The 16,084-nt window shown below is 33.5% G+C and overlaps 2 protein-coding genes across 2 annotated transcripts; one reads left to right on the top strand and one right to left on the bottom strand.

Moving 5' to 3' along the window:
• Positions 1–2,983: 2,983 nt before the first annotated feature.
• Positions 2,984–5,915, top strand: LOC145638263 (protein SICKLE-like). Its single transcript, XM_081689226.1, has 4 exons — positions 2,984–3,334; positions 4,667–4,828; positions 4,934–5,041; positions 5,136–5,915. The coding sequence occupies exons 1-4, from the start codon at positions 3,070–3,072 to the stop codon at positions 5,618–5,620; spliced, it is 1,020 nt and encodes a 339-aa protein (XP_081545352.1). The 5' UTR covers positions 2,984–3,069; the 3' UTR covers positions 5,621–5,915.
• A 1,791-nt stretch (positions 5,916–7,706) lies between these two features.
• LOC145638262 (VIN3-like protein 2) lies at positions 7,707–13,059 on the bottom strand. Its single transcript, XM_081689225.1, has 4 exons — positions 12,808–13,059; positions 10,323–10,992; positions 9,251–9,561; positions 7,707–8,795 (listed from the first exon to the last, which is right to left on the bottom strand). The coding sequence occupies exons 1-4, from the start codon at positions 12,824–12,826 to the stop codon at positions 8,008–8,010; spliced, it is 1,788 nt and encodes a 595-aa protein (XP_081545351.1). The 5' UTR covers positions 12,827–13,059; the 3' UTR covers positions 7,707–8,007.
• Positions 13,060–16,084: the final 3,025 nt, after the last annotated feature.

Here is a 16,084-nt window from a genome sequence, read left to right as displayed (position 1 = left end):
TTCAAGTCAATTTTTATTTTAAGTAGAGTTTAATTTGATTATAGAGTAATAATTAGTTTTACCATGTCTAATTAATGATGGGTTAGATTAGACTTTTGCCAAGGCCCAAGGGCAATCAAATCCAAGCTTGGGATTTAGATTAGTCTAAAATGATGGATTTTAAGTCTAATAAGGGTCTGTTCACATTTACTAAATTTCAGTTCAGCTCAGCTCCAGTTCAGTTCACTTTAGTTCCTAATTTCCCTCTTTTATAAAATATTCATTTCAGCTCAGTTCAGTTCAGCTCCAATCAATTCAGTTCAGCTCAGTTCAGTAAATATAAACAGACCCTAAATGAATAAAATACTTGAAACTTACTCGTAAAATGATACTTTGGACATAGGTCCAACCATTGTTGGATAATGGGGATTAGGATTGGTAGTTGGAAGACTTGAAACTCACTGGATTAGCTAGTAAAATTTTTATGTTCACAATTGTGAACTTGCCTTTGTTTAGGCAAAATTTTACAATATCATTGTAATACCCTAAAATTTTCTATTTTAAGTTTCGAGGATGAAACTTGTTTTAAGGAGGGTAGATTGTAATACCCTAAAATTTTTCTATTTTAAGTTTCAAGGACGAAACTTGTTTTAAGGAGGGTAGATTGTAATACCCGTATATTTTTATCTTATACTCCGTATTATATTAAAATAAGATTTTATTTCATATCTTAATAAAATATTTATTTGATAACATATTTTAATTTATATGGACTCTACTTATTTTTTAGTATATAACCTATGTTAAACCCTAATATTCTCTTTATTTATTCTATTATTATTATTATTATTATTATTATTATAAAAAAAAAAGAAAAGAAAAGAAAAGCAGCCGCTGCCAGCCATTTTCGGTGATATTCATTAACCCAAACCCAAAGACTAATTTCTTGTAAAAAAAATTCTATTTCATCTCCAATCTCCATTATTTTCTAATCATTGTATAATAATGCCCCCATTTGTTTGTGTAACGAAGGCTCGTAGTATTGCTACGTTGATCTTCGTAGTTTTATCGTAATTTTATTGTAAGATAATCACACTATCAACCCTTAATTAGATTGTTTGTTTATAATTTGATTGTATTATTTATAGCATATGTAATCACACTACCTTAATTAATTTTTTGACTTGTTTGATTATAAATTGTTAGTATTAATTGTACTCCGTATTGTTATGTGTAAATTTTATAATTTGTGAATTATATACAATCATGATTTATATGTATATGATTAGTGTGTGGTATTATATGATTCTAATTGCCGTATTATTTTTGTGGTATTGATTGATTGTGTTATTTTTCCAGGGTTTTAATGTTGTTGTTATAGGGAGCATTGTTTTATTGAGGTTTTAGGGTTATTAATGCAGAGTATTATTTTTAGGTTGAGATATGATTATATTTGGGTTATTAGTATGTGTTTTAAGAGTTGAGATATTATGAATCGAATTGTTATGTTATTTGGGAACATGTGCCAATATTGAGATATTATAAATTAATTTGTGAATGGTTATTTGATCAATGTGTGAGATCAAAAGGTTGAGAATTATTTATTTTGTTATGGGTTTGAGGCTCGGCGTTATAGACCTTAGTCCTTGGCATGTTGGTAATGAGATAATGATCATGAATTAAGAATGAGGTACAATCTTTATTATTTATTTTTCTATGGTCCCCTACAGTGGGAATTGACCCGTATGTGGTCTGGTTCAAGGTGTTTTCTAGTTATTGGGAGTATTCAAGTTTTTATACTTGTTGGTTTTATTCGAATTACCCATGTCCAAGGCTAGGTATAGGACAACGAGCATGGCACACTTATGGGATACAGAGTTGAGTAAAGAATGGTATTATTATTATTCGAGGTTGAGTTGATAAAGGTTATTTTCAGAGTACAATGTGTTATGTAGTTTTGAACTACATTATTTAATTGAGCTAGTAATGTTGATTATCCTATTATACTCTGTATTCGTTCTGATATGTGGTGATTACTCAGCTTTTTGCCGACATGTGTTATTTTGTTTTGCTATTTGTGTTTGCGGCCATGTCTTTTTCTTATGGTGGCCCTGCGACGATCTATTTTGGAATTTGTCCTTAATGGTGAGCAGTCAAGTTTGTCTAAATAGGTTGATCAAGTGGTCGTAGCCAAATGAGCTCAAGTGTTTCGTTGAGTTTGTTTATAACAAGTTTGTAAAGTTGTATAAAATAGCTCACCTAGTTTATTGGGTCGTAATTATTGGGATTTTTGTAAGCCTTAACACTTGTCAAGTTGTCGAGTGTGGCGGTAATACCTCCGATTTAGGTGTATGCTTCCGCAATTTTATTTAAAGGTAGTTTATTTTTCTTTTATTTATTGTTTATTGTTAATAGTAAATCGAAGGTGTTACAATCATACGTAGTATTGTAGTAATTAGCATTTTCAATGTTGTACTATGATGAAAATTTAAAGAAGATCAAAGTTATTTTGATCACCTTAAGCCATCCTATATAATATGGTGTAGTCCACAAAATAAAACAATGCATGTGAACTTTAAACAAATTGTACTAAATTGATACATAACATTATACGGAGTACATAACATTGATCGGATAAAAGTTACATGTATGTGAACTTCAAACCATTTGTATTTTTCTCATCATACAAGTAATTTTATTGTCAATATTTCATTTGTATTTGTCGTATGATTTTTTATTCAAACAATTTTTATTTGCTAATTTAAATTTTATTTATTATTCTATGAGCAGATGATTTTTTTATTAATAAATTAATTTGTTTTTTTTTTTTAAAATATACGGATTTTTGTACAGAAAATGTAAAATCTATTGTTAAAAAAAAAAAAAAAAAACGAAAGAAAGAAAAAAAAAAAAAAAAAAGTACGGAGTATAATCTACTTTCCCTCTCCTATTCCTAATTGAACTCGTAAAGACGTAAACCCCCAATTTCTGAATCAATTAAGCTTCTTATCAACCAAACTCAAAACCCCCCAAAATTTCCCTAAAAATCCCTAAAAATTTCCCCAAAAATCTTCATCATCTTCCTTGAAGATGGAGGAATCAGAGAAGAGAAGAGAAAGACTAAGAGCAATGCGATTAGAAGCAACAACTGATGCTGTTCCATCATCTTTCCCTCAACAAACCCTAAATTCAATTTTACCAGCACCATTACTCAATAACGAAGATTCCGACGCCGCCGCAGCAGCTGCTACTCCTCCACCGCGATTTGATTATTACACCGATCCAATGGCCGCTTACTCCACCGACAAACGGCGGCCTTTCACTCCTAGACCTCATGTTTCGCCCTCTCCTCAAGGTAAATTTTTTATCTTTTTTGATTATTTTTTTTAAATGGGTTACTTGGGTTTTGATGAAATTGGGGATTAGGGATGTGGGAAACTGGGAAAGGTTAGAAATTGTACTTGATTATGTATAATTATGGGTTTTATATCAAATTGGTGTATATTTGTTGGCAAGTTTGTTGTTTGTTTAATGTTACTGTGTTTTGATGTTGTTGATGAAATTGGGAATTTGGGTGGGTATGAAACTATGAATGATGGGTTATAATTTGATCTTACTAGTTACTAATATTGGGTTGCTATATTTTGTATTGATGTAATAGTTCAATATTATCTCTTCTTGCAAAAAGAAGGGATAATAATCTATTGCTTAATCATAGTGATGGTTTAAGAAGTGATTACTGATTAGCTGTATGATTAGGTGCAACTTGTTATTGTTCAATTATCTTTTGCATTCGTCTTCTTTAATAGTGATGCATTGCGAATATGCGTTTAAAGGTTGAATTTTGTTGAATTTGTCCACTCCCGTATACTCTTAGGCCCGAATTAATTTAGATGGACTTGTTGATTTGGATACTGTTGTGGTCTGTATATGCTTTCTTCGACCTCCTAAGTTGCAAGCAAAGTGATTGTTTTCTGTTTTCTGATTTAAGTGAAGGCAGTAAAATATTACTGGTACGTTGGGGGTAGCTTATCAAGGGAAAATATAACAGGGTAGTTAGCTGTATAAGAAAGGTTGTTCTTTGGGAAAGGTCGTTATTTGGACATCGAAATCCTTAGGGAGTACATAGTTTCTTTTGCATTGATAATGCACTAGTTAATCCCGTCTTAGTTTTAAAAAGCGCGCCTCTGTCTCCCAGTGCCTCAAAGCGCTTTGCGCCTCAAGGAAAATAACTAAGATTTAAGTTATAAATTAAAGAATGATGGACATTTTTTCAAATTTAGACTACCTTAGCTTTACATATAACATTATTTAATTTATTTTCCTCAAAAAAAAAAAAAAGGTAAATTATTATTTAATTTATTATGAATCTTTTTAATTGGTATTCAGTACAATCAAAGTAAAAAATAATTTGAAATAAATATATAAATACATGCGCCTTGCATACAAAAGGTGCGTGCCTTCGCCTTGCGCCTAGGCTGCAAGGACCATTTGCGCCTTTTAAAACTAAGAATCCCGTCAATGTATTGTCATCACTGATAAATAGTTGAGCTTGGATCTGCTGAGACATTTAACCCCATCAAATTGTTTTTTTCCTTCCAATTAAGCTATTAAGCCCCAACTGTTCTGTTAAATTGTTATCTTCTGCATGAAAATGATTTATTGTTTTTTTATGTGGAATTAACAGGACCAATGAATCCTCAAATGCATCCTGGTGCCCCTCAATTCCAACATAATGTTGCTCCTCATCCGGGTATGTACCAAGGTGGAGATCCCTATTATAACCCAGGCAGACCTGGTTCGACTTCAAGTCCAATGGGGATTAGGAGCCCATACCCTATGCACCAAGGTACCCCTTAAAAGTCTTGGATACACTTTGTATTTCTTTGAAAGATTTGATTTTATGCAGTGGAAGAATTTTTCAAGCTCCCTTATAGCTAGATTGAATGTGCAGGTAGTCCAAACTTCGGTGCTGCACCTGGCAGGGGTCACTGGTTTAATAATAATCCTAGTCCTGGTCCTCCTGGTACATGTGGAGGTAGCCCTTATCCTCCATATCAAGGTACTTTGTGGTCATTGATGAAGTATGAGGTTGCTTGTATTTGTTCTCAGGAATGATTTTTATTCATTGTTGGCTATAAATATTGAATGTGCAGGTAGCCCTAATTTTAGATCTCCTCCTCAAGGAAGGGGTCACTGGTCCAGCAATAGTCCCTGGCCTCCCAGCCCTGGTCCTGGACGTGGAGGTGGTCCTAGCCCTAACGTAGGAAGAGGGAGGGGTCGATGGGATGGCAGTAGGATGAGTCCTAGTTCAGGATATTCTGGTGGAAGAGGAAGGGGAAGAAGCTACGACTATGGTCAAGCACGGTCTTTCTACAACAAGTCCATGGTGGAGGACCCTTGGGCATCATTAACGCCTGTTATTTGGCAAGGGGAGAAGGAGAATGAGGTTAAAAGTTTCGCTAATAACCGAGGTTATTTTCAGAAAACTCAGACATTTCAAAAAACTCCTTGTGCAAAAAAACCTCGGGTCTTTAATTCTTTCGATTCATCCAACTCAAAAGAGAGTGGGAGCCTGGCTGAGTACTTAGCTGAATCTTTTGATGAAGCTGGTGAAGAAGCAGCAGCCACTATATTATAATGCTTTCTTATTTTTTCATTTACAGGGGTGTCTTGGTGGTTGAGTTTGGCTCCTCCTAGGATAGGATTTGATAAACTGTACTCGTACTGTATTTTTCAGTAGATTTTTTTTTTTTAATTTTTTTTTAAATTTATAAATATACAGTAACAATTAGCATAAGCAATGTACGAAATCTAATGCATTAACCATTCAAAGTTATTGGAGGAATGCTGGCAACGGTTAATTATCAATGATGGTTCTGATCTCATTGATGAGTAAATGAGTTGAATGATAAAGATGTGTACTTTCTTTTTTCTTTTTCTTTTTTTTTTTTTTTTTTATAATATATATATATATATATATATATATATATATATATATATATATATATATATATATATATATATATGTATGTATATATATATATATATATATATATATATATGTATGTATATATATATATATATATATATATGATGCATCTTTAAGCTTGTGCTCCAAATTCGCCGTTAATTAATTAATTAAATTTTAACGTGACTATTTTTAATAGAAAAAATTGATTATAAGATCAACTCTAATGACAAGCTAATTTGACAATTAGCTTACCATGTCATATAAGCTTTTAAGCTAATTATCATTTTAGTTACTCTTTGTTCCAATGGCTAGTTATTAGCTAAGTAGTAGTTGTTGGATAGAAAATACATGGAAATAACTTAATTGGTGCAATGAGCATTTTTATTTTGGCAAGTTTAATTCCCAAGCAAATTGAGTTTTCTGGCTTCAATGGTCAAGCTAGTAGTTAGAGAATTATTGAAATTGCAAGCAAGTTCCTAGCTACAACTATTGGAGTTGCTCTAATACTCTCAAGTGACCCCTGTAGGTTTGTTTTTGTTCTAGACTTCTAGTTGATCTCCAGATTCTTTAATCCGTTGTGCTTGCTTCAGCCAATGTAAGCTAGGGCTGTCTACAATGGCGATAATAAGTCCACTAGAGTACTAGACCTAGGGCTGTCAAAAGCTGACACGACACGAAAACTCGACACGAACCCGACACGAAATAAGCGGGTTTGGGTCAAGTATTCTCGACCCGTTTACATAATTGGGTCGACACGAACCCGACACGAAATTAAACGGGTTAGGTTTGGGTTGAAATTTTCAACCCAAAACCGACACGCGTAACCCAATTATATAAATGGGTTGAACGACAACCCGCTAACCCGAACCCGACACGCTTAACCTATTAATAAAGTAGTAACAAAAACCGAAAATTTTGTTCTAAACTTGTAATTTTGTAAATTGCCTTGGCACCATGTATACATTTAGGTAATTTTTGGCAGTTAATTTGGCGGATAAAATAAATTTCAACTTTTGTAAATTAAAATTTGGCTATTAATTTGGGACAATTCTTATGTATGGTTGTGCTGCTAAAGCAACCAACTTTAAATTCTTGTAGTACTTTTGCTATAATTACTAACTTTAAACTCTTGTAGTATCATTAATGAATTAATGATGTATGTCTTTTAAATTTTGATATTGAATATTATAGTTTATTACATACTATATGGGTAAAAGGTTACATGGGTAACCCGTTTAATAAGCGGGTTAGGTTTGGGTCAAGGGTTTTCAACCCGTTTAATAAATGGGTTAGGTTTGGGTCAAGGGTTTTTCAACCCGTTTAACATCGACACGAACACGAACCCGACACGACACGACCCGTTTGACAGCCCTAACTAGACCACTGCACCAATCTCAAATTGTCACCAATACAATAGCCACCAACCGTTGCAACTTTTGGCATTCCTCTATATATGAAAGTTTGACTCACTTGACTTGTGTTATGTCTCCAATGTGCTTGAAAATATTAGATGCTATTTTATTTTGATAGATATTTAATACGAGTATCAAGTGTAAAATAATGTCAATATTATTTAATTTTGACCGCGTTATAGTAAATAAGTCGAATTTTCAGAAACAGAAAAAGTAGTATATTTGTAATGATTGTTTTTTTCTTTCTTTTTGGAGGGAATTACATTGATGTACTTGTTAATTTGTTATGGAAAATAGGACAAAGGGGATGTACTTATTTCAAATAAAGTGCATCAGAAAAGTTCAAAACAGGGCACCAAATACATTGACAGTGGCAAAGCCTGAAAAAAGGAATAATGCATTCCTCCAAACTATACACTATTTAGAGTATTCATCATATCCACTTGATGCTAACAAGCCTTTTGCTGAAAAACAGAATCTAAAATCTCTGCTCATATACCAATATCAATGCCAATCTAGATTCTAGACAAAAGCAAAACACTAACAAAGCAATCTTCCTGCCTAAAAGACCCTAAAATAAGTTAAATTTTTTTTCTTTCTTTCTTTCTGGTTGAATAGAATAGAGTAAAAAGGATTGTAATTTTAAGGCTGAATGTATGCTGTGGAAGTGGATTTTTCGCTGCAAATTATATCAGCAAAGGCATCAACTAGTTGCTCAGCCAAGCATGGCGGGTCATCTAACATAGTATCCACAAATGCACTGACAACTCTTCTCTCCTGCACTGTGGCTTTCAAGCTATACCAAGTGAGAAATTTCACCCTGAAATCTATGCTCAAGTGACCATCTTGCTCCAAACTCTTGATCACCCTAACACAGAATTCATAGTTTCTATTCAATGCTTCAAGCATCTTGGTGCTCGCGCCAACAAAATCTTGCCTTGTGTCTACTTTTGATGGTGTGGTGGGGATTGATCCTAAGTTCACTATATGAGTGGCATTGATGTCAGTTAGGGATCGAAGCTTTGCAGTATGGTCAACTGTAGCTGACTTGTTGGCATTGTTGCATTCAGAAAAGGGTTGAAAAAAATTCCTTGGGGTCTCATCAATTATTCCATCATGTTCATCGGAAACTAGAGCACTCGTTCCAATTGATTGAGGAGTTACCCATTTTGCTTCCCAAGTCCCAAAAACACCTGTGCAACTGAACAGAGAAACCCTACATACATATTCTGTGCATGGTTGAAGGTCACAAATCTTGAATTTCTTCTCCGGCCTAAGAACAATACAGGAGGGCTTTTCTGGGTAATCCTTCAAGTTAGAATTTCGATGCCATATCCGACATCCCAAAAACTCTTCAAGAAGTCTATTATCATAGTCCAATACAATGACTACTGATGTTGGGAAAGATTCTTCAAAGCTTATTTGACATGCTGTATGAAACAAGATGGATTAGCTATAAAACCATATTAGATACATAAAAAGGTCAAGGATGAAGAGGATGTATATATGAAAACTGACAACGTGCTTTCATTTGGTAACAGTAAACTCGCCAGGGTTCCATTGAATCAATCAATCTTAAGCACTTAAAATCATTTCAGTAAAAAAGAAGTCAAGTCTAGGTGATTTTTATTATATATGTTTTATATTGAAAGAGCTTTGTGGCATACTATATCGTGCATGAAGTTTTTTATTTTTTTTGAAATACTTCTGTGACTAGTTTTATGAAGTGAAAAGTTTAGCTTACCTCTTTTTTTGGGGGGTGAGACTATAGTTATAGTGGTTTTACACAAACATTTGCTTGTAAAATAACACAGTTCTTAAACATATTTTTATCTGGGACAAAATATGAAAAACATTTAGCTTAAAATTTCCTTTTAGGACTTACTCAGAGTGTTCTTTTGATTCACAGCGGTTTTATATGGTTGGTTATCAAAAGCATCCAAAGCAGAGGCGCATAGCTTCTGAACCTCAGCACCACAAGCAAGTCTGTTAACTATTCCTCGGCCCATTTTTTCACATACACGATCAAGAGGCCCAAGTTCCTTCTTAAGTTTCTTTGCAGCAGTATCCACATGCTTATGTAGATCCTTGTATCGCTCAGTTCCATCAAGGATCTTGTGACACAAGGAGATTCGCAAACATAGCACATCAACACGTCTAGCCTCCTTGACAACCAACAGCTGCTTTCTCCATGTACTGGATGTCAATGACATTTAACACAAACAAAAATCATCAACATAACTTTATCAATAACTAGTAACATTGCTCTGTGCAGAATATAAATTCTGTAAGTAATGCAGAATTAAAAAGCTGTAAAGTGTTTCATGTTCTCCAGGTAAATACTGATAATATACTAGTTACCTTATTCCTATATGTGTAATGTTTAATGAACGTTTATTTTACCACCTAGTAGCATCTGTTCACATAATGTGGCATGCCACTACATCTTACAGCAAGCAGCATAAATCAACAGAAGTAGAAAAATACTTCATACTATAGTATAGAAACATGTCATTTTGGACGCCTCAATGAAATACAAAAGATAAATATGCATGGATACCGGCAGAAACAAATGGTCCAAAATCAAGAACATGAAGAGGGGTTTCAGCTGAGCAGCTTTCAATCACTCATGCTACATACTAGTGCACACATGAAGGCAAAAAGATCTTTACTGTAATAAATATCTTAACATTAGCTGTTGCACAGATCGATAGAATGGAGAAGAAAAAAAAAAAAAGATTTTGCCACCACATACAAGCCATAAAATAAGAAGTGTTTGCAAATGCTAAATAAGATCACCAAGGTAGATGAATGGAATTTATATAGGACAAAATTTGTTAATCTTTACTTTCCTATGTTATGCTTGCATAATCTTGCATCTTGATGTAATTCCAACTTCAAGATCCAAAAGCACCTGAAACCTGTACATTTTAGTGGAATTTTCAGTGGGCTCTTACCTCATAAGGTCATTGATTTTTCCGCAAGAAACACAATAGAATCTCCCGTCAACTTTTCCACGCTTACAATTCTTCATTATGCCACTTCTTTCATGCTTCAGTGCACATTTTATATGACAAGACATCCCGCATGAACCACCCTCATTAGGTGGATCAGAGTCACAAGTCAACCAAAGACTTGGATCCTTATTATCATCATAGTGATGACAGACACAACAAGAACACCTCTTACAGAAACCGTCATTTTGACTAAGAGTAGCTCTGCAGGCTAGATTTTCACATAATAAGGTTTTTACTTCACTCTTGTTTAAACCTACACCTTGCACACATTCCTGGTTGGTGGGTAGTTGTGCAGGGCTTTCATTTTTTCTCTGCTTCTTAGCTCCATTAGAACTTTTGGCCAGAGATAAATCAAGATCATTATCAGTATTTTTCCTCTTCATGTTTTTAGACATTAAATTTAGAAGGTGCTGTATCATTCTAAGTTTGGTAAACCCACTATATTTTCTTTCTTTACCCATTTCAGCACAGATAATTTCCAAAAGCTCTTTGCGGCTAAAAGAACTAAGAATCTCTGGTGCATCTTCTGAACACTGTGCAATTTCACGAACTAGCTCCCTCTTTTCTTCCAAAGGAAGACCACCACATTTTGCAGGGTCAAGGACTAAACCTGTTCAGAGAGAGTAAAGTGGTGAATGCTCAACATATCAAACAATCCCACAAGACCAACATATTCAGCATCCCCCCTCACCCCACCACAAAACCCTCTCTAAAATGGGCAGTAAACAGGAACCTCTCCTAAAGTTTCAAATATAATATGCTTAACCGAGGATTAGCAATCAGGTTCTCATGCAAATTTACTTTACCAATTTGGGCATACATAGTTCAAGTACAAATTGCTTCCATCTGCCATGGATGCTTCCAGCAAAGCTAGTTTCACAACATCAGTATTCTCCTAATTTTAGTCCAGCAAGGAAAGAGGTGATTCATATGAGCTCTTAAGAATATTGACAACTTTTGGATACCTAGTAGCACAGTACCACTTGAGCTGCAAAACTTACGTTGAGTCTTGACCAATCAAATCCAGAAAAACACTAAAAATGTAGTCCTAGACTGCTAGCATATTAATTATACTAAATAATGATATTAATACACTGATATTTGACCAGATAAGACATTTGAAGTATGTAATCATTCACTACATGACTGATGAAAGCATAATCGTTGACTGACCGCCCTGCCAGTTTACCTATATCATTTGTTTTCTAAATGGAACATAATCTAAGAAAAAGGCTTTGAGTCCTTAAGGGTGGTGAAAGAGTGACACCATGATTAGAAAGTGAGCAAATTTTAGAGCACATTGTGGAATATAAGTCAAATTCACTGACATGGCGGCTTCATAAATACTGCCAATGGAGAACGGATATGCACATATATATATAGTAAAGCTTGTAGTACTCTCAAATTTTCGAGCACAACTTAGACAGAGCACTTTTTCCCAAGGAACTTGTTTTAGAAACTTCAACTACATACCTAGACAAATGCCAGAACTAAAAATCTCCCTTCATCCTGATAATAACCTATTACTTCATAAACTGTTCACCATATAGTACATATTTTGTTAAGCTTAAATTTTTTTTCCTTCATTCTGCAACAAATCCAGGCCATTAGCTAGCTTAATAAGAGCTCTTCCAAATGAAATTAGCCAACAACTTACAAATAATTTCAAACTTCACAGGACAAAGCTGTCTATATCATGGGAGCCATCTTTGCCTTTCTCACCCAATTACACCATATTCTATCTTTTCTCTTAAAAGTACATACATAATTGAGGCACTTTTACACCATAGAATCATTCATCTCGAATTAGCGCGCTCCAATTCATGATTAAAGATCAACAGTTCCCAAAAATTGACAAGAAATTCTATTACCATACAAAGCTACATAATACAGCAACAATCAAACAACAAAGCATGATAAATCAATAGTAACACACCCTTTCTTCCATTATCCTTTTACAATCTACTCCAAAAAAAAATCTCACATATATCACCTTAAAAACACCCTTTTCCTTCTCTCACATCAACATTTTACGCTATCAAATATATATATATATTTTTTTGGAACTGTCAACATTGTGCATTCTATTTCTATTTCTATCTAATGAAAGTTTAGAAAACATACAATTACAATAATCCCAAAAAACCAACACCCATTAAACACCATTTACATGCATTTAACAAACATAAACAGCAAACAAACCCCACAAAACACAAGCAACACATTCATTTCCCAAAAAAAAAAAAAAAAAACACCCACAAAAAAAGGCGCAAAAATCAACAAACCCAGAATTATTTCATCATCAATTAACATACATTGTCAAAAAACATAATAAAGCGACGAAAACCACAGCCAGATCATCAAAATTAACCCAAAAAAACATAAGATGAAAAAAAAAGCGTAAAAACACCAAAAAAAATTTCACCTTTAAGATTCGCTTCCATGCCGTAAAATTAATAAAAATATACAGAAAAAAAAGGATAAAAAATATAAAGAAGACCCTTTAGAGTTTAGAGGTGTTAGACATTGTTAGTTGAAAGGAAGAAGGTGATGAAGAGAGAGAAAGAAGAGAGACAAAGAGAGGAGAGAGAATGTAAAGAGAGAGTGTGTTGTGTGAGTTTTGGTGGGTGTTTGTAAAATTCAGGAAAAATGGGGTTAACATCGAGAACCGAATCAAGAGGAGGGGCCAAACCCAAAGCTTGTGTAATCAAGTGTTGTTTTTTCCTTCTTATTGGAGCTTTTTTTTTTAATATTTTTTTGGCTTAATTTTGATTTGAGTATAATTTAGAGGTTTAATTATGTTGATTAATTATAAGATTATATTTTATGTTGTGAACTTGTGATGGATAAACTACATGGGAGGCAATGCCCCACGCGCCTCTGTTCTTGTTTGCTTTTTTGGGGCTTATAAAATTAAGCGGACCGGTATGTGGACTCGTGTGTTGTGTTATGTCTGACCTTTTATTTTGCGAGACCATAGAATATGATTATATTTGCTTGTTTCGTATGGTCTAAAATCTTATTAAGTTGCGTCGGCAACACAATCCATAACTAGCTTTGTAAATGATAAAACAAATCTTAAAAATATAATCATTTGGTTTCTTTGGTTGAGGATTGTGGCATTTGAAGTCGAGTTCATTTAAACTATGGATCAATTTAATGTCATATTGGGTGGAATTGGTTCAAATAAATAAATGAAGAGATGGGCATCAGCTTATTGAATCTAATAAATGTTTAATTTTTAGAGTATTTTAATGAGAAAGCCCCGATTTATCTCAAGTGATAAATTTGTAAATAAATCAACAATATTATATAGTAGCATATTTGTAAATAAATCAACAATTACTTGCCCATTTTTAATAAAAAAAGGTTATTAATTTATTTACAATTTTGCCACTTGATAAACATATACATATCTTGTTTATCAAAGAGATACTTGTATTCTCTCATTTTAAATTTGAGATAGAATAGTGTTGTAACGAAATTTTACGGGTTGAGTTAGACACACCAGGATCGGGCCTTGTTAGGCAAAAATTAAGCTTACATAAAGGCTATAACCTTTGTTGTCATGGGCCTAAGAGTCAAGCAAACAACCACAAAAGCCCAAAAATTTCAATACAAACAATTGCTAAAACTAGGTTGGTAAGGTTCAGGTCGGGTTGTAGGAATGATAAATCAGGTTAGCTGAGGCCGAGTTTAAGGACAAGACCGAGCCAATGGGTCAGGTCACTGGTGATCAACTCTAGGTTTGGGGCCCACCAAACCATTGAGTTGAAACTGTATATAATCACAAGTCACAACAAAGATCAAAATTGGTGGAGAGGTAATGTTAAATGTTAATGGATAGGGCTTTGGGTCATTGATTGATTTACAAGAAACTTCAAAAATTCCCAACGGCTACACAATTTTAGCAATCTAATGCTTAAATTAATTGATTGATGTGTGTTTGCTAACTAATTGATATTGATTTATGTGACAATTGATATCGGACAAGATTCTTGGCATACTTGATGATGACTGTTCTCTAGTTACTGTCACTTGGTTGTTATGCTGCTTGTGCTTAGGAAAGCACACTGCATTAGAGCTTATCAAACACTTTGTATGATTGTGTTACCATTTTGTGCATGTAGGGGGGTGATAATGAATTAATGATTCCGCTTCCACTATTCAGTATTCACACACTTCACTAGCTTTGACCAATATAGGTGAATTAAACATAAGAAAAAACTATAGTTATGTGGGATCGTATAGTATTAGAATTGTCCCAATGAATGATTTTTTGAATACCTTCTTAGGCAGCTACTCGTACAATGCTAAAGGAAATCTACTTGCTTTATGTAAAGGATAATGATATCATTATTATTATTTACTGTTTATAGTTTGTGTAATCCTTTGATTTACTCGTTGTGTAAAAAAAAAAAAAAAACCAAAAGGAAAAGTATAAGAAAAAAAATAACTAATAACGGAAGATTGAGTACATTACTATATACTATAAATGAAGTTTGAATAAGACAAAGTCAAATTTCCTCTATTTTCCTGTCATAGTCTTAACATGGTAATATATACTTAATTATTATTGTATGTAGTGTCTTAATTTCCTAGCACAATTACAAGGTAACTTCTCCTAATTCAAGTTCAAACTTTCAATAGTCATTTTGCTAAAGTGTACAATGTACATACTTGTAAATATAATTAATCGTATGAATTTTTCTTGAAGTTTCATCAAATTTCAAGATTAATTAATACGAATTGAAGTATTTTTTGGGAGATTGACATTTGACAATGCTAGTGTTTTTAACTAAAGAAATGGTCCCCTTTTTTTTGTTTATTTGCTAGTGGTCCTTGTTTTAGCAATATTCAAAATTCTTCGAAATTATACTATTAGGATGAGTAATGAAAGAAAAAGGACTTGACTTTTCTGTTGGAGAAAGAGGACTAATTGGTAGATAATGGTAGACTGATTTTTATGTTGATCTCGACTACCATAAGCCCCTTAATTACATGGGAGTCATTTTGTACCCCTACTATCGTGTCCATTTGCTAAAGGTATAATAATCCACACGTGAATTAAGACTATTATAAGAGGGAGAATGACTAACGTATAAGTTTGATGGACTACTTCATATATACTACTAAGACCCTGTTTTTTTGAGCTGTTCTGCCAGAAGCTCAAAAGAACAGGGCCTAAATGCTATGTGGTTAGATTTTCCTCAGACTACTTGGGAATTTTCGCTAAGGGATGGTACCATTCTTCTTAAAATTTGCAACTGAAGTATTATGTTGAACCTTGAGATCAACTATGAGATCCTCCGGAAGAAATGCACGTAATATGTTATATGTAGATTGGTCTAAAAGTACCAATGATTTTCAGCGATTTGGTTGTTGATAAATGGTGACAAGAACAAAATTTTATGTGGTTCTTGATAGTCTATCATTCTAAGGGCCCCAACAGTTTAAGATCAAGAATAAATTTTATACTTAATTTATATAAAAATCAGTCAGTCAACAAGTTTAGATTATTATAAGTTGATTACAATGCATAATAATACACTGTACACCCATTGACTTGTTATTATAATTACATGTGTGAGATTATTATTTTATGACATTTATGCAATTAGTAACTAGCCAGTAAGATAAGTATCTCATTATCTGTTGAGTGCTTCCTTAGTTTTGATTTATTATATAAATGTGCTGATCAA

This window comes from Chenopodium album, chromosome 7 (genome assembly GCF_948465745.1).
Source record: "Chenopodium album chromosome 7, dcCheAlbu1.1, whole genome shotgun sequence".
Lineage (NCBI taxonomy): Eukaryota > Viridiplantae > Streptophyta > Magnoliopsida > Caryophyllales > Amaranthaceae > Chenopodium > Chenopodium album.
The sequence above is the reverse complement of the archived record's forward strand: the minus strand, read 5'-3'. Positions and strand labels throughout refer to the sequence as shown.